We start from the raw sequence: 24,280 nt of genomic DNA on the forward strand, positions 1-24,280 counted from the left end.
AAATTCCTATTGCTTGTGATGCATTTAGGTACCCCTTAGGCTAAGCTGAGTTTGTCTGCTGTGTGTTTTTCTTGATTCTTTTCTCACCAGAAACGCTTTTCCTGCCATACAGGCAGTTAATGGACAGGAAACCCTTGCAAAAACAGAGCAGCTCCCGAGGTAAAGCTTTAATCCATTCAGCCAGGCCTCATGTGCTCACATACGTATGAATGCACGCTATCTTTAGCATTGTAAAAACTGACATAAACCTTTGATCAAATCAAATCAACTAATATCCACTTTTTTAAAAAGTGGAAGATGTGTGTTGATCATAATAAGCAGGAATGGAGGAGAAGCTGCAGGTCAAGGTTGACAGTCATTCGATGGCGACAGGGCTTGACTCCCCACACCTGTAACACAGGCATGAGGGTGATCCAGGTCCACACGCGCCCTGGCAAAACATGAGCAAGGCCACGAACACCGAATGGGACCATGTTCGCAGGCAGATATCCCGGTACAATGCCTTAAAAACATTCCACGGTTTGCTGAAGGTACCAATCCCATACAAATCCAACCCAGCAATACCTACCTAAACTTAAACCAAGGCACTTTAAAATTAAAGAACTGGGGTAGTTGCAAGTGGAAGATAACATGCTCCTACATCTTCATGCCTCAGATTTATTTCTGATTTCCAAGTAGGTGGGAATAGAGGGAAGCTCACACCTGTCTTGGGCCGATCGGAGGTTGGGAGTGCACAAGGCATAGCCGATACATCAAACTCGAATAAGAAATGAACAAAACGACCCTGAGGTGAAGAGGCAGAACGCAACGTCATGACTTTAGAAGGGTTTATGTTGGTATATATCCTAGGGCATAAAAACAGCACCCTTCTCAACAAGGGAAATTGCATGAAGCACATGCTTGCCTCTGTACCTATATATATATATATACACACACGTACACAAACAGATGGTTTTAAGCTTCAGCAGAAGAGACTCGCAGCTAATGTCCCGGATTTAGCCCCCACGGCCACGCCGCGGCACCTGAGCTCCCCGCGGCGGGCGCCCGCGCGCGCCCCGGCCCTGCCACGTGCGGCTTCCGCGCGGAACCGGCGCCCCGCGCGGCGCCGCGGACCGGCCGAGCGGCCAACGCCGCACGGGGCCGTTTCCCCGCCGCTGCTCGAGGCCGCCGCGCACCTGCAACCGCCGGGGCCGCGCGGCGCCGGCGGAGGCCGAGGACACGGCGGGGGACGCCGCAAAACCACGCGCGCTGCCCTTCTCTCTCCCCCCGGCAGCGGAGGACGGTGACAATTAAGGCAAGAAAAATAATTAAATATGGAAATTAAGGCCGCCGCCGGCCGCGTTACCTCCGCCGCCGGCGCGCCGTTGCGTGTGCCGGGGATGCTCTCTCGCTCGTTCGCTCCACACGCGATGGCGGCCGCCCCGCTCCGCGCCCGCCCTCGCCTCCCCTCCCCTGACAGGAAGCCGTCGCCTTCCTCAGGGAGTCGCCTCGGGGCCCGGCCCCTTCACGCTGCTGCTGTCGCTGCCGCCGGGCGTCCCCTCAGGCGAGCGGCTGCCGCCGGCGGGGCGCGAGGCCTTCCCGCCTTCGCGAGATGGCGGCGTCGCCACCACGGGCGCTTCCAGCGCGGGGCTGAGGCGGCGTTACCGGAGCCCACGGGCGAGGCGAGGCCGTGGCGGCCAGGCCGGGCCCACGCGTGTCCGGGGTGGGGGGGCTGTGGCTACGAAGGGTGGGGAAAACACCGAGGGAGCCGCCCGAGTGCAGCAGTCCCTATGCTTCCATGTGAAAGTCAGCCCTGAGGAGGGGCTTCCACCACCTTTCCCAAAAGTTGGGCTCAGAAATGCTCTGCAGCAGTTTCTGAAAACAGTAATAAATTGTTTGCTATTTAAATGACTTACTTGGGGTCACCTAGCAGAGGTTTTCTTATGTGCCTCTTTTCCCATCATATTGATGGTTTTAGCATGTTCTCAGTCAATAAACTGTCTGCAGTGTCTCCCAGTTTCCCTTTATCGCCCTTTCGGCTGTTCCCCGGGAGGCAGGGGAAGGTCAGCGACAGGGATGGCAACAGGGTTCAGGACGAGAGGAGACACAATAGTTAATCTTGATCTTGCTCAAAACAGCCTTGTTACTCTCCTGCAGCCTGTGATTGCTATCTGCACACTCAAACAGATGAGTCACAGGTGGGTTTTCTCCATAGAATATATCAGGGCTGGGTATCTGGTGGGAAGATAAACATAATAAGGTTTTATTAAACTTAAAAGGCTCAAAAAGCATGGCGAAAGGCAATCTTTATGCTACAGTGCCTGCAAACATTTGGTAAGCTCAATGGTAGAGTCCAGTACAGTTACTCTGAAGCTTAACACTTCCAATTTTCATATTTAGTAGTTTTTTTCCTTGCCTTTGTTGTCACCTAGACCATTAACATACAATGAAGATGGTGTCCTCTGTGACTCCAGGTATTCCTTATGCTGTCTTTGGAAAAGGGTAAACAAAGCCTTGTTGACTTTATTAACTGCACATGTATAGAGCAGAAGCTTCCTGGTTGCTGTCCAGACTTCATTTCCAAACAGCCCCATAGCAAAGCAGACTGCTATTTGCAGGTCATAATCAGAGAGAGCCTGTTTTTCTTAGCACTTTAATTATCTTTACCTTTGTTTCAATTCTTTGTTTGGCTTTTTTCTGTTTTAGGTCTTCTGCAAGAAGCTCCCGGGGCTGTATCTATGTAGAGGCAGCTATGCTTTATCTCTTGCCTCCTGAAGCTACTGAAAATGTTGTAACACAGCAAACAAAACCAGTCTGCCTTCTCCAGGTGCTTACCAGCCCTGATCAATGGCTTCTTTGTTTTTAATCCATTTATACAGGACTGATACAGAACAAAAAGAAGTAGCAGACATACCCAGAATGTGTCACAAGTTTATGCGGTGTGAAAATACCTGATTACATGCAAAGATAATATGAGCAGATGGTAAAATATTTTAGTCATTTGTTGCCAGTACTAATATTCATCTTTTTTTTTTGTAATATTAACTCAATATCTTTCAGTAGACAAGATTGTGTCTTCTTTTGCATTAATCAAAAAAATGGGATGAATATGGATGGAAAAGATGCAGTTGAATTCAATTTTGCTAGAGTGCCATTTAAGCTCTCTCAAAAATTGAATGTGCTGAAGACAACACTCGTTATTCAAAAAAAAAATCATAAAATGTCAGATAATTAGAAAGTAGCTATTAGAAGCAAGAAATAGATGAGAGCTGAAAAGGCATAGGAATAGGCATATTCTGCATATGCTGGCGCATAGAGGATAACATTTTATTTTGTAATGTTGAAAAAGATTTATCAAAAAATAATGCTTCTTCAGAATAGCATAGACTTCAAATGGATTTCAAACCAGAAGTTTACCCTTTGAATTCTGAAAACTTGTAATACTGTAGGGATTGGTATAAGGGACTTAAGTTATGACAACATTGTAAGCACTTGTAGAGTGTTTGCGAGATCAGTGCCCAGATAAGCAAATTTCATAATAATCACCAAATAAATATTTTTGTCCATATTGGACTTGAGGAAAATAGGTTTGTATCTTTACAAATTACTTTTCAATTTTACAATTTCAGATACACATCATTCTGGACTCTGCATCTTCTTCTCCCTACAGATTACCTCTGCACACTCACCCTCATTCTCCGGTAAGTGGCCATTGGTAAGTTTTGTTTATACAAGACTCCACAGATTTTAGGTCCTAACAGAGAAAACCTTACACCTATATATATATATATATATATATATAGATCTGGCGAGTATTTCTACTTCTGTGCCTCTGAGAAAGTATAATTCAGTCAAAAAAAATTCCTCAAAGAATAAACAGAATACTACTAAACAAATGAAAATTAGACTTGTATAGGACTAAAAGAAACCCAATCCACAGGAGACTTGTTACATTATTTTAGAACATGACAGAGTCACAATAAAAACTGCTGTCAATTCCAAGTGAATCTGAAGCTCAGTCATCAGCTTTGTGCTTGTTAGCAAATTAATCCTGGTGTGCAGGGTGGGTTTAAGCCCATCCATACCACGTAACTCTCTCAAGAATGTGTTGCCCAGACACTTCATTTGGGGAAGAATAATGAGCACATATTGAGCTCCTTGTAGGTAAGCATCAAAAACGTGTTTTGGATAGATTAAGTAGCACTTGTCATTACATGGAATTAAGCAGATGACACAAATATTTCTTCCAGCTGTATGTTTGAGAATTTATGTTGTTTCCTTTTGAAATGTTGCTTTAAAAGATGAGTTGTGGGATCGCTTTTGTGCTTCTGTTGAAAGGTATGTTCTATGGATATATGCATAATTCCTAGGGATAGCATAACTTGGGAAAGTAAATCTATGAAAGAAACCAGATCCCAACAAATGACTTTTTTTAAAAAATATATGTGCTTAAAAGTAGAGATTCTTCTCTACAGATTGTGACCTGGATCATCCCAAACAATACCATCTGAGCTCAGTGCAGTGACAACCATGTTTTCCATATTTTTTCAGTGGAGCAACAGAAACAGTTCCAAAAATGTTACAGGGCCCTTTTGTTTTGTTTTCTTTTTCACCAAACTTCTGATGTAGGTGGTTTAAGCAGAATAAATATTACAAATGAGAGTGACTACAAGCACCAAAATGACAGGCAATTAGAAAATTGTCTGAATTTAAGCTTCTAAATTTATCTTCCCATGCCTCTCATTGCATGCCTCTTCCTGCTGCATTTCACTAACTTTCAGCATTCTGGTGGTTCTGGCACTTGTCTGATCCCCTTGGTGAGGTGATTCTGGTCATGAAGCTGACAGAAGGTACTTTATTTGCATTAATTTCCTGCTATCAAAATTGAACAAGTACAAAACATGGAGTAAGCTAGGAGCAGAGGGGAAAGAGAAGAGGAGGAAGGAATTTGTCTTGTTTGTCTTGTCTGGCCGCAGCCTCACTTGGGTCATCTGTAGGTTAATATTAGGCTTTCTTTTATGGAAACTTGTTTTTCAGCAGTTTATTTAAAAATAAAATAAGCTTCCAGAACTCATCTTTTCATTTCATTTTTCTTACTTGGTTCTTCTGCCTTTCAGGTAACCTCTTTACACCCTCATCTGCACTCATCAAAGTTATTATTTGTTTATATATATACGGTGCACATTGTTATGGTATTTTTTTCTTCGGTGATGTACATGCTGCAAAGCAGAAATAGGACAGATGTCTTCCAAAGTATAAGCAGTACTTCAAATGCTATCAATAAAACCTTGTTAGGACAGCAAAGAAGCAAAACAAGAGAAATACAGATCTTCAAGATAAAGTTAAAAGGACTCATGTATTTCTTAAGGATTCTTCTGAGAAATACTGCAAAATTTCTTTTTTCAGTTTACTTTTGCTACTGTAATCTACTGTAAGTAGAATGTTCAAATTTATGGCTTTCTCCATCATCTTTTGGGGTTTAGTTGGAAAAAAATATATTCCTTGTAGCTATATTTATTTTTAAGAGAGGAGGTTGATTTTAATTTTTAGACAACTAAAATCAGCATTTAACTATTGGACCCTGTTCGTGTATGATACACATTGCCTGGTCTATGCTGAATTGACTTCATAAGAATTTGGATATTTATTAATCCCTAACTTCATTTTCTTGGAAAACAACATGAGAATTATTCTAACCATTTCTCCAGGATTTATAAAACAGGAAGTATTTTTGCAGATACAGTTTTTGCCCTTGTCTGTCGGAAAGCTAGTAAGAAGCCAGTGTACAAAAACAAGCTGAGGGGAGTTTTTAGTATAAAAAAAAATCTTAAGAATAAATCACTTTTACTTGTTTCAGGACCCAAATGGTCCTTGAAGTCCTCAGTGCTAGCATTTGTAACCTGGCTAGACAATATTCTGATAAATTTCTTGAAGATTAAACATTTTGAAGAGTTTTTTTTTTTTTTTTAATACAGCATATATTGAGCAACTCAGCTTTCTAATATGACTGCTCAGCCTTTCTTCAAAACAGCAAAATTCCTTTGCGTTATAAATTCCTTTTTACTATTGTCAGTCCTTTTGTGAAATACTTTCTTCACTTGGGTTACCTGTCCCTTTCAGTGAATAAAATGAATAAAAGCTGAAGTACGGAAGCTTTGTAAGTACTAATAATACTCAGCAGTGGTTACATTGATACCATATTTGCAAGCAGCTGGCTACTAAAGCCTGAAGCCAATGTCATCATTTTGTTTGTCTTAACATGCTGAGTCAAAACTTTGCGATTTAAGTTCAACCAGATGTTTCTTAGTAGGGCTAATTCGAGTTCAGCATGCTGCAGTGTAAATCCTTTAACTCAGACTCCAATGATACAACTTTACTTCAGGATGCTTCTGTTACTTTTCTGCTAATCAGTGAATTGTACTGAAACACTTATATAATGCAAATAATTTTTGTATTCTTTTATAAATGAGGTCATTCCCATTTTATTTAGAAAACTTAACAAATTTGACTTTAAAAGCAAAGTTCTCCAAAACATAAACTCAAAGACCTGTTTGTATAGATTCCCAGACAATGTATGCAAATCAAATGTTGTGCTTATTCATTATTATTAAGCATGCTTAATACATGCTGCACATAAAAATTGAATGGAGTAATCTCTTCTCCTTTAAGGAAGTGAAACACACTCTTATTTATAAGTTTACATGGCATAGGCATTCCTTGTAAAATAAATAAAACCCCACTTTCCACAAAAATGAGAAGTCCCTTGAACTTTTTACTCAGCACTTACTCAAGATGGTATGCTACAAGAGTAGTATTTTCAGAATATATTTGCATATTTAGTAAATCCTGAGAAGTTGTGAAATATTTGATCTGATTCTTTAGGTAAATTGCGTTTTATTGGAACGCAGGAGGGTTTATTGCCAATCCATTCTCCTTTACAATTAACAGGATAGCCCTGTTATTGGATTTAGCCTTTTCTCAGCCAGCCTGCTCTTTCCAATTTCTAATCTGCTCTTTGCTAATATTAGAATTATTTCAGCCTTGAAATTAAAATTAGAGTTGGCTTTGCTAACTTTTCAAAAATGATTTCTCAGCAGTCTGTCTGTGTGTTTTCTCCCCTTTGCTCTTTTGTTCCACACTTAGCTCTTGATTACTTAATGTGTACAGTGTCCCACAGAGCAGACTGTAATGGACTAATTAAAAACTACCAAGACTTTCCCAAGTTATGCAAGATCCCCACAACTATGAAAAGCCTTTTCAGCTTCCTGTTCACACACTGTGAAACACCGTAAATCAACCTTTTGAAAATAAGCACAGCTCTGCTGTATGTACTTACAGATTTATTTTAGTTTAAGAAGAAAGTGAAGAGAACACTTAAATCTGTAAGAGTAAGTGAAATGAGGGCAAGTACTTAGGCATACGTGTTAGTGTTCAGACAGTATGCTAAAGAAAACTAAACCTCATGGTTCTGGGTATCACATTACCGTTAATAGAGATCAAGAAGTTATTTTTACCTCAGTATCATTAGTGTGGGAAAGCATGGAAGACCTCTGCTTATTTTGAAACTGTAGGGGATAGCCAGTTGAATTATTAAGATGTCATCTCGGGCAACATTTTTTTGTGATTGGAGTGTTTTAAGTGTCCTCACATTTTAATCAGTTGATCATGAAGATTGCTTAGTGTCACACTACAACAGCTCTATTTCTCCTTCCTGAAGTTTGTAGTTGGAGTGCTTCGATGGGAAAGTCTTTTTTAATCATGCTATGTTGGAACAGCATATAGTTAATGTTGTCCATACCATTTTGTCATTAAAACAACTAACATTTACATTAGTTGACTGTGCTGAAACCATCCAATTGCTACTATATTGTATACACTTGGAGACATATGCCGTGTATAGAGAAAAATTAAATCTGTGAAATAACAATAGTTTATTTTGTCCTTGAAAAAGGCTTTCTTTGTTCAACAATATCTTGTTCTTGACATTCCACTGAAGATGAATATACAGAACACTGAATAAGAAATGACAACTTTTGCTGCTTGTGACCAGTTTGGATAAAGAAATAGACACAGAGTTATCAAATTAAAAAAGACTCGTCCCAGCTGAGAGTAAATTAGATTGTCATAGTGACCTAGTAGTGATGGAGTAACCAAATACTTTTATGCTGAAAAGAAAACAGCCAACCAGTTGTTAAACCCTACATCTGTTTTGAACATTTAACCCTATTTATCTCATATAGAAGATGAACTCAAGGACTATCCAGTTTTGCTTTTGATTTATTCAGGAAAAATACATGATAATCTAAAAGAGTGCCTAAATTTCTTTTCTCTTGCATATTTAATTTCCTGTAAATTGAAGTGATAAATTTATATAAAGAAATCTGTAGTTTGAATATCTATAATAGGTTTTACTTGAGAGAACAAGGTTCTGAGTCTTTGAGTCAGAGCAGGAAACATGAGTATTGGCTTGTTTTGCAGAAAGCTTCCTTGATTCGAAGTATTACTTTGTTTTTCACTTTCTGTAGCAAAACTTTTCTCAAAGTCATGCAATCTATAAAAAAAAAAAAACAGATTTCTGTGTCTTGTCAGTTCAGTACAAATTATATTCTACACTTTTTCTATTATTTTGTTTGTTTGACATTGTGTAATGTCAGTTTTGATGTTACTGTGGACTCTTGCAAAAAAAAAGGAAGTACATTTTAATGAAGAAAAAGTCTTATTTTCCCTATTTTCTTATTAAAGAAATAAGGAAATCTATAGGTAATAAAGAATCTTAAATATAGTTTTTACTTCTCTCTCCTCGAGCATGTAAGGGATTGACAGAGATACTACTTGTTAGAGATTGCCTTATAATGAGATTTTATTTGTGTTTGATCTGCAGAAAAGGAAAACATAGATGTGCAGCCTTTTATTTGGGGGTTTATAAAACTCCTGTAGAAGATGGAAATAAGCTCAGGACTCTTTAGTTTCCATTTGAGCAACAAAAAGTCATGTTGTCTCTATTGTGTCTTCCTGACTGAATTTTTGGGTGGTTGATTTGCTTACAGGTTTATGAAGTAGAGACAGATTGTAGTGAAATAACTGACTCAATTGCAGGGTAGGTGTTAATATTCATGCGATATAACACAAAAAATATTGATTTATCCCTGAAATCCCTTTAGTTGAACATTCGTAGCTCATAATAAATCACTGTTGTCTATGTTAATTTTGCCTGCCAAAGAGTCCTGATGTATTTATTTTGTTGGGGAAGAAAGGTAATTCATGTGTATTGCGGATTGTTCTGCCTGTGGGAAAGGAATAGACCGATTTCATAATGTCCTTGAAATCTTTCTGAACATCTGTTTGAAAGCCCCAGTAGAATCAGAAAGCACTAGGAATGGTCAACTGGCTGGTACCAGCACCTCTGTTTCATTACTGGTTATTCACTATCTCTTCTCCAGCCCAAAAAGCTGTTATATCTTCCCTTGGCCTTCTCATTTTTAGGCCAAACAGAACTTAATCCATTTATCTGTCATAGGCAGGTTTCCTCACTGCTTATCAACCTTCCTCCCTCTTCTGGGCCCGCAGGCCCAGAGCTTCATAGTGTTTTCCAGTGAAGATGTTGCCAATGTTGAACGGAAAACTCAGATCACTTCAGCATTTCACATGTGTACATGAGCGAACGTGGCCAGCTGTCACCTCTATGTTCCCCTGCTGGTTTCCTGTTCTTTTGTGATGGGCCACTCTCACAATACATGCAAATGGGATAAAAAAAAATCATAATTTGCAGTTATTCCAAGGTATCTTTTTTGTTGTTGTTGTTTGTTTTGTTTTCCAGCTGTATTTCTTACTAAATCACTCTTCTCAGATTTTTTTCACAGATAATATTTTTATGACCTAGGAAAAGTATAGAGCTCTTTTTGGCTAACAAAGAAAAACAAATATAGTGCAGGTAGATAACAGAGTGACTAGGACAAACACTTTTCTTTGAAACTAAAGGATGGACTAAGTGTACAGAACTTCCTGAAGAACTGCCAGGTTGCTTCTGGAAAGGTGAAATTGAGTTGCACATTCTGTTGATATGGATTTTTCTGCTGCTGTGTGGAAAGTTCAAAAACAACACTTGGAAGTAGGTTTTGAAATCCTTCAGAAGTGTCACATTTCAAAGGTGAAGGAGTCTTCATTTGAAGTCACTACTATTTAATATAGCTGCTTGAAAGAGTCCACAGCTCCTTCTACAGATGAATTTATTCTGTGAAAAAGGAAAGGCCAACCTTAAAGCTAAGTGAAGATGTCAGTTTGGGACTATATATCTTGGGGTGGAGGAGAGAAAAGGGAAGAAATACAGTGGAAGACAAGATTTCTTTATGCACAAGATGCATATGCGTCAGTGTATGCTTGTTCTCTTCCTCTACGTTCCCCAGACCTGTGCTTTTTAAAAATGATCTAGTGACAGCTGTTGAGTCTTATTTATAGCTTTGTTTTGCTTCTCTACTGGAAGGACTAATCCAATAGAAGATTTCATTTCAGTATCTCAGATTAAATATCCACAAATTAACTTCAAACAAAGGCTGTGGCAGATGTTCTCTTATTGCAGGAAGTATGCTCACTAGGATAATGGTGTTGTGTAGATAGGAAAAAGGACAAGGAACAGTCATAACCTTGCAGTGGTGAGCAAAAGACAGCTGACATTAAGAAAAATAAAGATACTACAGCTAATTCAGAAAAAAAAAAAAACACACAAAAAACATTTGCTTACTCCACTTACTCTACTTTTAATAAATTCTAGTGTCAGTTTATCCTGCACTTGTTTTGTATCAAACCTTTCATGTCAATAGCACTTCCATCTCAAACTAATAACATCCCCCCAGTCCCACACATTAAAAAGATTCCTTACAGTAGCAACTGTCAACAAGAATGAAAGTTTAAAAGATTTATATTGCACAAGGTAGAGTTGTGAGAAAGATTATGCATTTTTCTAGGCTAAAGCATAAGTTGCATTCAAGGTAGACTTATAGCAAGGCTTTGGCAAGGTTATAGCAAGTTCTGATAATGCTTCTAGCCGAAGTATTAATGCAAAGTTTCAATAAACTCAAGCATTAATTGCAGTTGAATAGATGACAAAATCTGATTGTGGCTTAGAGTTGATTGGCAAATAAAATAAAGGTTTCCATTCAGGCTTTTTAAAAAATGAATAACAATTTTGCCCCTATTTTATAATTGGATATAAGCTGGCTTCTTGGCTTATCTTAATAAAAACCTGGGTAAGCATGATGGCAGTAACTCAGAAAAGTCACATCCTATGAAGAACACTTAGAGAGACAAATATGAAAAGAACAAAACCTGTCTGGAAAAACAGACAACTGGTTTCATGCCAGTTCTGCCATTAGCAATTGAGACTGAGGCCTGGCATCAAATGATGAAATAGGGAACTGGTTCAAGAAGAAAACAAAATAGAAAAGAACTCCTCCAAAAATCCCAGAGTGAAAACTGTTTCTATGTCAAAACGATTAAGACAAAATCAAGATAGTTTGCCAGCAAGCACATCTTTCATGGAAGTATAAAATATCCAGCAAAACAAGAGTACAATTGTTTCTGAAAGATGATAGTTTTTAGCAATATTGCTAGCTTCCCTCTTAATAGTCTATACTTAATTCGCCATAGATGAATGATTTTCTGTTTTGCTTTGTATGAATATCATACACCTTTTAAACACTGTGATGGTAGTTCTTGTCCTCGTGTGCAAGATATTCTTTATTAAGAAATACTAAAAATTCCCATTTAAAGTGTTGAAGAAAATCAGTGACGTTTACATCTTTAATAGGCAAAACTATTTTCACCAAATTTTGGTAGACAATATTTTAAATTGTAACAGTATTTCGCTTCAAGTCAGTCTTAAACCCGAATAAATTTACTTTTAAAAAAATTAGTTGAAGTTAATGGTTCTAGCAGCATTATAGTATGTGGAATAACAAATCTCTTACATCTTAAACATGCTTACATAGCACATGATTACTATATTTAAGATTACAACCTCTCAAATTACTAATTCACTTAAGCATTTTGAAAGTGCAAGGAGAACAAATGCAATGCAGGGAAACCCAGCATTGAGCTTTATATATGAAATACTTGTAGCTTTTTTAACAATTCTCACATTAATCCAGTGCCTTGAAGCTTGAAGTAATCCCACTGTGCCTTCAAAAGCAGTGACTTGTATAACTTCCTTTTCATTATAATTAAGATAATCTTACTATTTTCCTTTACAGTTCAGCAGAACCACTAAATGATCAGCTTGATGTCTCTTCTTTTGACTTAATTTCACATCTGAACTGCAGACATAACTCAGAGAACGGCATGAATGTAAGGTATTAATTTTGTTCAGTTTACCAAACTCTCTAAGTACCACCCCTCAAATGAGGGTGCTTATCAGTGCCCTGTTTTGAGAGTGCATCATCATTTGTGAGGGAAAATAATTTATCTGCATAATGTAAAAAATTCTAAAGCTTTTTTGATGACCTGTTGAAGAGAGATTTCTTGATTCCGTCTTAAGCCTTTCACTGTCACAGTTGCTTGCTTGTGAGGTACATGAAAGCAAGAGACTTTCTTTCTCACCCAGCACCTTGTGCAGTGCCTTTAGTTGAAAGGATTTGGTAACAGCCTTCTTTGCGTAATGTGAGTTCCAAAAATTCAAGATCCACTTTGTGCTCTTTCAGAATCAAAGAAACAAGTTGTCATCTGACTTGAAGTGTGTTTGCTTGGGCACACATGATAATCCTCCCATCTCTGAGGTCCAAGTTAGAATTTATTTTATCAGTCTTGGTAATTTCTTCAGGCAGTGAGTGACTTGATCTTATAATCCAGTTAGCCTTTTCCATTAGAGGACTAAACTCATGAGCTGTAGGAAAGATTGACTTCAGTGAATGGTTTTGAGGAATGGATGTGAATCATTCCCATTCCAAACTACTAAAAAGCCACAAAAGATAAGTCACTGCAATAGCTTATTTATCTGCCTAGAAAGACAGTCTGTGCAATGGTTGCGTTGTGCCAAAGGGCTGCATTTGCTCACTGCAGTCACTACAACCTGTGCTGCCCTCTCTCCAAGGCAAAGACAAGTATCTAACAGCGCGCGGGCGCGAGCAGTCACTGTGGGGTACGAGGTGATCGCTTCGTAGTCCACTCGGGACATGGTTTGCTGCGAGCGAAGGACATCCAGGATGCGGTTGAGACGTCCTTCCGTCATGCAGCTCAGAATGGCTTCCCGACGGCAGGTTAGTATTTGGCAGCAGTTCCTTTTGCAGCAAGGACCTTGGGGGGGGAAAAAAAAAAAAAAAAAAAAAAAGAGGAAACAATACGATAAACTAAGGGCTGTGTTTTTCCATAAGCTGTTGGCAACTGCATCAACCCAGAGAAATGGGGGAACCTCCAGAAATATGAATGCTATGAGAAAACATTCATTTATTTGCACACTTTGCTCAAAACTCACATAAATATATTTGTATCTTTTGTTCAAAACTAATGTAAAGAACAAAATACAGAAAATAATTATTTCTAAAGATTGCTTTTTAAGTGATCAGATTGTCTACTGAAAGGAAATTTTCATTCTTCTAGCATCTGTATTAGATTTCTGTATCGAACTTCACCCTTAACAGCTCTACCTAGATGAGAAAGCCTTGTCCAGTAGAATGTGGATGTACAGATAACAGCTCAGCCAGTGCAAGAGGATAGACTATTTGAAAATTGTGTTTTGAAATAGGGAATGTTAAAATATGTTGAAGACAAACTGATAACAAAACTAATCTTCTTGACAAAATGGTCAAGAGCTCTGTATTAGTGTGGGATAGATACTGTACACTAAGTGAAAGTTAATAAGCAAAGACTATTGCTACTTTGGAGGACATGTTCTGTCATTCTCTGGTTTCTTTTTTTCCTGCATGAGCCATTTTGTTGGTTTATCCAGAAATTATATCCTCACTTCATCATCAGTGCATTGATGCAGAGAATGATGGCAAGCTAGATGTGAGAGTTACCACAAGCCAATTGGCAAAAATAGTTGACAAGAAAATTTGTGAGCCTTTTTCTTCAGAAGAGAGGTAGGCTTTACAACCCAGAAGCTGATATTTTCTGCCTCTCTTCAGTAGGAAAAATCAAGACCATTGTAAGGAGGGAGAGAGATATGAAATACAAAGAAAGCTTAAAATGTTACGAAGTTCTGGACTTTAAAAAACAGTGAATGTATTTCATACAATGTGTGCTATTTTTTCTACTTTCATTATGATCGTTTTTAGTCTTTTCAGAACTGTTTTCAGCCCGAATATGATCCTGGAAAGGAACAAGCCAATCTTCCCAACAGTCAGTGGGAACTCAGTGCCTGAGTGTCTGGGAATATAAGAATAGCTGTATTCCAACAGATCCATGAGTCATTTTGTTTAGTATCCTGTTTCTCACTACAGCAAAATGAAATTCAGAGGATGTGTAGTAACTGAAAAGGTGCCAGAAAATCCCAAAACTGCAGATTCTAAACATTTAATCGCTGACTGTAATCTGACCAAGCAGAATATTTCCACCTCATACTGGAAATGGAGTCTCACCTGGCAGTGCTTGCTCAGGATTCCTGCTTTGTGGCCTGTGCTGCAGTGGCTCTCGTGGGCTCTTGTGGCACAGGCTGCTTTCTCTGCCCGTAGTTGCGCCAGATAAAGGAACAGCAGAAAAGGAAGGCCCCAGGTTTGCTTTCCTACCGTTAGAACCTGGATGATGTAGAGAAATTGAGGACGGGAAAGGTGAGAACGTTGAATTGAAGAATAGGACATAATTTATAGAACTAAAGTACAAACTAACTTGAGAGAAGTTACCAATCATGAGCTGCTCTCTGGGCACTGGGTAATTGGTCATTATTCGTAAGAAGATTTGACATATATTACTATGCACATTTGTTTTTTCAAACCTCAGTAAAGCTGCCTTCAGGAATTTGTTTCTAAAGTTATGGAAAATTTTACTCTATCCGGAAGTCTGACAGCTGTTTATCAGAACTAAAGTACTCAGAGATGCAGATGTCACTGTGATAATTGAATTAATTTCTATTGCACAACTTTTCTGTCTGGAGGCATAAGGAATACACAAGAAGCATTTAAGGAAGTATTTCTTTTTGACATAGATTTGAATACTTTGACAAGATAAATCCACAGGGGAAAGGCAAATAAAGTTATTTATATGGGAATGGTGACAGCCAGGAATTGTTAAAACATTCCTGGAGACTTGATATATAACTGCTTTTCTTATTGGCAGATTACCAAAAAAAAAAAGTTATTCATGGTGGCACAAGAAAATAGAAACTGACTTGTTCCTATAGAAAATGTCAGGCAATATTTGATATGAAAGGGAAAGGCAACTGTACAGTAAAGTCTAATGTACAGTCTAGGGTTCTATAAAAAAACATATCTGAAAGAGGCTTTTTGGTCTATGTACAAAATAAAAAGATTTCAGGATGCCTTGGGTTTTTTCCCCCCCAAAGCTGTACTTTGAGAATGGACAATTAGAAAGCTGGAATTACTTGGAAAATACATGTGAATGTGGAACAAGTAGGAATATTTTTCCTTTTTGTAGAGTAGTAGGAGTCGAATATGTTCCAAGGCAGAGACCTTGCTGTGTTGTTGTCTTTGGTGGGATAGTATTTGCCAAAGCCATCTCGAGAGCATTTTCTTTTCCTGAGTTACTTGCACTACTGTCAAGTAGGATAGCTGACAGGTTTGGCACTAGGAGAGGAATTTTCTTGTTGATGACTTGGTTGTTTTCTTGTGGACAGATGGTCTGAAAAGATCAAAATAGAGCAGAATTATCTCTTTGGAAACTTTTCAGAGATGTCCTTTTCTAAGCAGTTTTCCTTTGGAATCTAAGGCTGTGTGTGCTGGGGTGTGAAGGGGATAAGAAAACGCTCAGCCTTAGGCTGACTTAGCTCAAGTTCAGCTACTTGCAGAGCATTTTGGTGGCAGCACAAATCCACAGGCTACTTCTGCTTGATTTTATTGCTGTCCCTGATAGCTTCTGTAGGACATCCTGCCAACAGTCATGGTGTCACTAGAACATGACCTGTTTAGTTTAAAGCCGAATCTGATCCATGCACAAGAGCTTCAATCCTAACTCTGCATTTTTCTGTATTGGCAGATCTGCCATAAGTACCAAAATAAATCTAAAGGTGGGAGTTAACTATATTTTAGAGAGATCACACAGCAGTTGGCCTTGCTCTGTAAGAAAATTCTTTACAAATGCTGGAATTTAGCCTTAGGCTTTTGGGTTTTGTTTGTTTGTTTTCCCCAACTGGTGTTTTGAAAAGGCCAGAGAAAAGGCCATTTCCTGCCACTTTAATAGGACATCTTTAAGAAGAGGTTCAGAGCGACTCTTAAGTGGAAGAGGTTGTTTTCTTAACAACATCAAGATCTGCTTGAAAGAAAGCAGAGCTAACCTGGTTAGGGACAAAGAGCTGAAAACATTTTGCCCAGAGTGTATTATGCACTGTCCTACCTGGTATACAGCTTATGAAACATCCAGTTTACGAAATACTCTTATAGATAAAACTCTCAATTGCATGTCATTTACTCACCTTTGAATTGCGTATGCCTGTCTGCAGTGTGTATGTTTCCGAACCTTTGCATGCATTAAGTGCTGTCTCCTGCAAAAATTAACACAGTAACTGTAGTAATGCACAGATACTATCTTTGTTCTGTTTACAGCACTCATGAGCAAGAATTTATATGGACACTGGGTCATTCTACTCTTAGGTATGTCCATGTGTAGCAATAAAGTGTTTTGTGGAACAACTTGGTGTTTCAACAGATGTCACAGGCTGTGGAATGTGACAACTTTACCCTGTTACCATTACTGCTGTTTCCAGATTAATTTCAAAGCTAGTTTTGATTCATGCAAAGAAAGATGAGAATAACCTTATATTGAGAAATGCACGTTAGCAGCACTGGGCTAGCTATAACAAGCCTTCCTTTACGTATCCAAACAGCCAGGTCATCCTGTATTTAGGATGCCAAGCCGTCTGCAATAAGGATGTGTCAATACTTGTACTTTTTTTTTTTTCCAGTTTACGTCTGCAGCAGATTTAACTTTTTTTTTTTTTTCAATGCAGTCTATTTCCCTCTTTTAAGTATCTCCAGTAGCTTTTTTCACAGTGGCTTTGTATATACTACCATAGTTTGAACAGTAAATAGTGTTCTTTGCTAAATTAGTCAATGGGAAAATAACACCTTGCCCAAGGAAGTCTAAAGCATTAGATTGTTTAGGAATGCACTGCCAAATACTCCATAAATTTGTTTGGTAATTAAGTGATTTGGACTGTTGCTATGTCACCTATTCAAACAATGACCAAGTTTGCTTTATAATCCTAGCATGTGATTATGGTATGTAGAAATAATCCTGAATGCATTAATGCAAGCAGCTCACATAAGCACCATAATGAAGCTGTGGCAACATGGGTTTGGAGATGGGTTGTGTAAGTGCAGATGAAGTCAGAGTTCTTATTTAGTGCCTGCAGCATGTGTCCCTGTAGCTTTCCACTACGTGCATCTAAGCTAGAGAGCGCACAGCTATATTTGTGTAGTCAGATTTCCAATGGCAGCGTGTGGCATTTGCTGTGTCCCTCAGTTATTGGCTCTTCCCCATCCATTCCTTCAGTATGAGAGCACCCTCTTGGACCCTAGGGCAAACAGTAGTCATTTTGTGCTAGATACAAATCAAACCAACTCAGTTTGGAAGCAGTAAAACATATAGGAGTATGATGCTGGCATTGCTGCAGCAGGTACTAACACTGTCCTGGTTCTGGAATAAATATCCTCTAACCATTCCTTGATTAGATAAGTCCTAAAATTAGCCTTACTTCCAGACCTGATCTGCTTCAGGCTTGTTCTCACTTGCATGGCTTTACCAATCTACTGAAGCTGCTAGCTAGAAAGGAGTGATCACATTTGTAATCCTCCTTTCAGGGAGCACTTAGCCAGATGTTTCCAGAGGACAGACTAGAGAATTAGCCTTATTATGCTTAGCTTCACAGTATGTATCTTCTGCAATTCCTGAATGAACCTGAAAAGCCTGAGGTTACCCTCCATTTTTCTGACATGACCAAAAAAAGCAATGAAGACCAAACCGTTCGGAACCGTTTCTGTTCATGAATCATGTAAATGTAAAGGTTGTTACAAATCAGACAATGTCCTTGCAGAGGAACAAACTTAGTTTTGCACTAACCTTTGCATCCATCAGACTGTAGACCGCGGTGGAAATTGCCTCCTTGTTTATATTAGCCAAAATTCCCTTTAGAACATCTGTGCATTCTGCAGAAGGAATGCAACATTTTAAGTACCACAGGTTACATTTGAACATATGTATATATCTCTGCATCACACTTAGTTGCAGGTACTGCACCTAACTAAGTTTTTGCTATTAAATTGAGTAGCTGCAGCTTCTCCCTGATACTTCCTTACCACACTTTGAAGTAAACAGGTTACACATGGGCAGCAAGAAATGCTGAAGACAGGCTAAAATAGTACATATGGTTGACAACACCTCTACCTTTATTTGCCCCCTTTTTTAACATTATACCAAAAATAAGTCCTGTGAGAAAACTTTATTAAATACACACACACACGTGTGTATACATATATATATATATATGAAATACTCTGATGATGATCCAGAGACTGCCTTGCCTGCAACTTCAGTTGTCTAGTGGGCTGCAGCATACTCAAAAAGGGTTTATCTCTATTGCAAATCCTTCAAAGATAGCAAATCTGGAAAGTTACCTGTAATATGTGGCCTGTAATCTGGTTCTTGATGCCAGCACAGAGCAATGAGTTGCACCAGTCTGTTCCTCTGTGGCAAGTTGCTCGGTATGAACTTTGCTGAAGTCCCAGGACGCAAACCACTACAGATTTTCGTTAAAATTTCCAGCAGGGTTTTTTGGCCTGCAATTTATAGAAAAACATCACTGCAAAGGTATTAAGGACCTCAGAATTACTTTGAAATGTATTCAACAGAGGTTATTTTGTGTTTTTGAAACCACACCCTGCTTTTATTAAAGCAGAACTAGAGACCTCTTAACATTGTTATAAATAGATCTGCTCACCACCTTGAACAATATCCGTAGCTACATTGCCACAGGCCATTTCTCAATAAAAAAATTCCATCCAGATAAGTCACAAATGGATATGTCTGCATGCCATTATTATGGATATGTCTCAAGCATGCACTTTTATATAAGGCCATGCAGCTGCATTATAAGAATATAAATCCTGTTGTGTAAATAGGAAAGTGCTTTGGGCAGCCACAAGATGGCAGCCATAAGTAAAAACTCTATGAAAAGTAACATAATATTCTATGCAGTATTTTTAATCTCTCTTGCAAAAATCAATTTTGCCAGGAGAGGGGGAGGAAAAAAAAAAAAAAAAAAAAAAGCTTTACCAATAACCCTTCTTTGATCTCCACTTCCATAAAACAGGGATCATTCTTAGAGCATGACAGTTATTACACAATGCTTTGAAAACCAAGTTCTTTAAAACTGCTTATCTACCAGAATAAAGAAAGCAAGTTTCAAGGCTTCCCGAGGAGCATGTTGCCCAAACCACCATTTCTTGAAATTTGGAGCAGCTTTAGAAATTGGTAGGAACACCCAACTCTGCTCATCTGGTAAGCTACCCACCATTAACCTGTTGCCTAATTAAAAATGACAACTGTCACAAATACTAAAGGGTATCATATCTCACTAAACGTAGGCATAAAACTCAACTATCAGAGTAACAAGAGTGCTTTGGCAAACATAAATAAAAGTGAGGCAAGAATCTGAAGAAAGGTCAGTTACTTTGGAAACAACAAGGATTTGTTGACTTCTGGATCCCATAACGTGGAGCTGTGCACTGTGACAATGATAAAAGGCAAAGGGACATCTGAAAACTGTGCTATTTTTATCATACCTTCCCTAAGATAATAAAGTTGGTGGAAGAAAATAGGAGAAGACATAAAATCAGGTATGAAGCACAGAGATAAATACCTTCAAACGGTTTCTGTCTGCTAATGCTCTCCCAACAGAGTATTCCAAAACTGGAAAGCAAGAACAGTGAAAGAATGGTTATTAGCCGGGAAGTCTGTGTTTTCATTATTTCCCCAAAATTAGTTTATTGGTTTGAAAGAAACGGATTTTTCAAGACAAAGTCTACCCTAAGTCCATAAGATTCTTTTTTTCCTGCATTATTAAGTTTCAATTACCAACTGAGCTGTTTTTACAAAATAGTAAGGCTCAATTAGAATTGCGTTTCAGGTAGAAATCCGAATTTGCTCTTGAGGATTGCAAGACATTTTCCTTGCCTTTCTCCTTCATTTGTGTTGTTTAATAGCAACTAAAAAAGCTGGACATTACAGCAGGTAGTGACCAGGGTATCAAGAGCTTGATCCTAACCTACCGTGCCTGTTTCAGGAAATTTTCATTCCACATATGTCCACAAATGCTTTTACTTAAATACCTTTACAAAATACTAATGTAATATGGACATACATGTAACTTACATACAGTTAAGTAATATCTGACATATCACACACACTTTTTTCCCCCCTGTTGCACCATTGTCTAGACATGCACCTATCTCAGGCACTGAGTCACATCCGAGCATCTAAAATTAAACAGGGAATGACACACTGGAAAATGAATTATGCTACCTGAAAGTAAATCTCCACTCTTCCCTGTGCCAAAATACTGTGTTCATGAGCAGCATCAGATTAGTCATGTCATTTACAGGTATCCTGAAGTGTGAGGCATTATATATTTCATCTTAGTGCCTTGTCCTCTAGCAGTTCTTGTTTCCAGAAAAGATAAAAGTTCTTAGAGTAGAAGAGTGGTTGTGTTTAAATGTTATTTATAATGCAACTCCACAGGCTGTGTATCCCTGTTGTGGTGTATGTCCATACAGCCAATAGTTGCACTTTGGGATATTGTCTCATTTACTGAGGCAATTATGAAATATGCTATGCGTCCAAAAGTTGCATGTCATGACGAGTAGGTAAGTGATTTATATGAAGGAATATTAAGTTAAAAATTATTCATGCCTGAGTATGTACTATACCAGGAGAAAGTCTGAGACATTAATGGGACACTGTTGAGATAAACGTCTTATTTTTAGGTGGCTTTATCTGCGTGTGAACAATTCTTCCCGAAATGAAATTCGGCAACAGTTCACACATAGAAACAATGTGAATTATAGTTGCTAGGTTCCTAAATATATGTGAAGGAGTCATACCAGCTTTTTTGGCAATTTGTTACACTTTTTAAATGCTTAGGTTCATTATATAAATGGACCTATAAAAGAGCAATTCTTAACCTTAGTATATTGCTCTAAGGAATTTCAATTTAATTCACTGCTATAATAGGCCTCATGTGGGATAATCTACATAATGCATTATGTAGATTAAGTATTTTTGTTGTAGTGGCTTTGAAAATGAGCATTTGAGCAACATGAGGTTATGCAGCAAGGATTAGGCATGACCTGCTGTTCAAAATCCCATTCACCTGTAAATATCACCCTCCTGTGACGGCAAACCTCCTTCAAGTGTTTCAGGAGAGAGGTACATGAAATCCGGGCAGTTTCTGTGATTGCAGTTCTGCAGGTCTGACCGCTGCTGCTCTTTCCTCCAGGAGGTTAGACCATAATCAGATATCTACAGAGATGGGAGAAAAAGTGCGTTTAAACAACCATATCTCAGTCTTAAATGTTGATTGCTAGAGTATTTACTCTATATGTGCAGGGACAGGACAGTCACTGGGTTTTACATAAACAGACTGTGGGCTAAAAGCACAGAGTTCCCACCTTGGCTCTGTACTGGGCATCCAGGAGGACGTTAGAAGGTTTAAGGCTGCCATGGCAGAGGGCAGGCTCGAGGCTGTGAAGGCAGTGAAGCCCTTCAGACACATCCCATAGGATCCTTAGGAGCAAGGGAAGCGGAAGCTCCGGGTACAGCTGATGCTAAGGAACACAAAGCACAGGAGTTGGTAGTGTGAAGTGCTACTACTCACATTCCATGCTACTATCCCATAAAATATAACTGCTTCTGTATACCTCATGGATGAGGGAGTGGAGGGATCCGTTGTTCATCCATTCAGTCACTGTCCCCATGAGCCCACAGTGCTGGTAAATGCCCAGAGAAGGCAGGAGACGGTCAGACTGGTAATGCTGGAGAGCTGCCACATCCTGAAGCAGCAACTTCCACTCCCTGTAATGAACAGCAAGGTCAGAGGCAGTTCGGACTGAAAGGAATTTCAGCTAGAGGTGGGATGGAGTGAGATACATGATTCAAGGATAACTGTGTGGTTAACAGCATTCTCTTAATTTGTGTTCAGTAGGACCAATATGATGTTGTCTACCAAACAATTTGAAGAAAAATGCCCAATACCTTTTGTAGTGTAGTTTTCTAATGTAACATGGAAGAACTCTAGGTGCATTAATATGTGTGGGCACAGTTTAAAGCAGGACGTGAAAAGGAACGACAGGAGGGAGGAAGCTGTATTATAGGACATGCCAGTTAGGAGAAAAAAAAAAAAAAACCACACATTTTTTTGACTGCCCTTTCATTTTTTTGCTATTAGCAAACCCCTCTTTTATAAGGAAACTATGGCCTTCCCTGCTTATCTGATAAGACCATGTTAAAGAATGATACACAAATTTTAGAACTAAAAAAGTCCAGTAAGAGAACCAAAACACTCCCTCCCATTAATTTTTAATTGAAGATAATAGTTTAAAAAACAAGTACTGCCAAGAGTCAGGGACAGTTAAAGTTTTATCTGATATACTGTTTCTTCCTCCTTGTAATAAATGAAACCCCATGTGTTCCACTAGGACACTTTCACTTTTATTCTGACAAAAGCCACACAAATTTCCACATTCTTAGCAAACTAGCTCAAAGAGTGCTTATATGTACATCAAACACATTTATTTTTGTTAGAGTCAGGTCAAAGCATTTCCTAAAATGCTCTGGTCTTGCATCATCAGAAATAGTACAGGGTTATTCTCAGAAACTTTCTGTGCCTTTGTCAGCACGCTGGAATTCTGTAGGCGACAGGCTGACGTTCATCACTTGGTTTATTTTTATAATTACAAAACTCACACACCTCAGTGCTCTGTAACCCTGACCACCCCTCCCTCCTCCCATTTCTATTTTCATTCATCTATACTAGCTGTTTTATATAAAGATCAGCAGAGATCTCTTCAAGGTTCTCCAGGAATATGCCTCTATGTTGCCTCCTGGCTAGTTGCAATCCATAGGAATGAAAACATGATGTGGGATCAGAAGATCCTGGGCATGCCACAATTCACCATTCTGGTGCCATCCCTGTGCTTTCTGCTGCTAATCTGTGCTGGTGGTGGCCGGGTAGGACACTTACCTCTCTGCAGTATTCTGGCTGCTCAGCAGCTTCACTGAGATGGGAATGTTCCAAGGAACGTGAAAGGCTTTGAGTGCAAAGCCCGAGCTCGTCCTGGTCAGGGTAAAGCTATCCAAATCTTCCAGCGCTATTACAGGCAACTGTTTGGCCATTTCTTCATTGCAGGCCTGGGAACAAGGGGTGCAGAAGAGGGGGGAAAAAAAGAAAAAGAAAGTTTTAGACCTCTCTCTTGTTTTCCTCACTACTACCAAAATATTGCACCAACCCGTATTTCCCAAATGCTCTTCATCCTAATCCAGTAGGTTTCCTCTTACTGTTCTCTGGGTCCAATTTTTCATATTAAGACAGGGAAAGTATACTAATTGCAGAGGACTATCTGAACCATATCTTACTTTCTGAGGCTGCAAGGCTAATTAACTACTTCCTCTGCATTATTTCCATCTGATCACTTGGAAATGTAGAGCCATTATTCCTAATATAAAATGTGATTTTTGAAATAATAATGAATTTTGTAGGCAGCAACAAATAGCTTAGAGTTACATGCTAGACAGAAATAATTTTCCTCACTTCTCATGGATACAATTCATTTTTTCAATAACCAAACCCAGTGCATGGTCTCCATCACTCCTTCATACCTTATTTAATATGATACCACCTGTCAACACAAAAGTGAGGAAATGGATCAAATTTTCTGCTGCCATAGACTGTCAGAACTCTATTAAGCAGAACTATATCTGCACAGCAGCCACTAATTTGACCTATAGTGTATATTTATAGCACCTCTCTTGGACAATATGAATATGTTTGACACAAACAAATAACCTGACAGTACACATGGGTGCAAGATAAGCAACCTCCAAAGAGCATCATCACCTGTGCTACTGCAGGAATAAGACATTTTTAATG

General features: G+C 38.8%; 1 protein-coding gene across 1 annotated transcript; it reads right to left on the reverse strand.

Moving 5' to 3' along the window:
- Nucleotides 1-12,928: 12,928 nt before the first annotated feature.
- On the reverse strand, nt 12,929-23,536 carry LOC104575537 (receptor-interacting serine/threonine-protein kinase 2). Its single transcript, XM_088530821.1, has 11 exons — nt 23,375-23,536; nt 22,053-22,206; nt 21,804-21,959; nt 21,506-21,654; nt 19,997-20,046; nt 18,753-18,914; nt 18,199-18,284; nt 16,553-16,621; nt 15,593-15,762; nt 14,547-14,710; nt 12,929-13,263 (listed from the first exon to the last, which is right to left on the reverse strand). The coding sequence occupies exons 1-11, from the start codon at nt 23,524-23,526 to the stop codon at nt 12,944-12,946; spliced, it is 1,632 nt and encodes a 543-aa protein (XP_088386947.1). The 5' UTR covers nt 23,527-23,536; the 3' UTR covers nt 12,929-12,943.
- Nucleotides 23,537-24,280: the final 744 nt, after the last annotated feature.

Source organism: Tinamus guttatus, unplaced genomic scaffold (assembly GCF_059628265.1).
Source record: "Tinamus guttatus ecotype Peru unplaced genomic scaffold, ASM5962826v1 Tinamus_guttatus_pri_ptg000389l, whole genome shotgun sequence".
NCBI lineage: Eukaryota > Metazoa > Chordata > Aves > Tinamiformes > Tinamidae > Tinamus > Tinamus guttatus.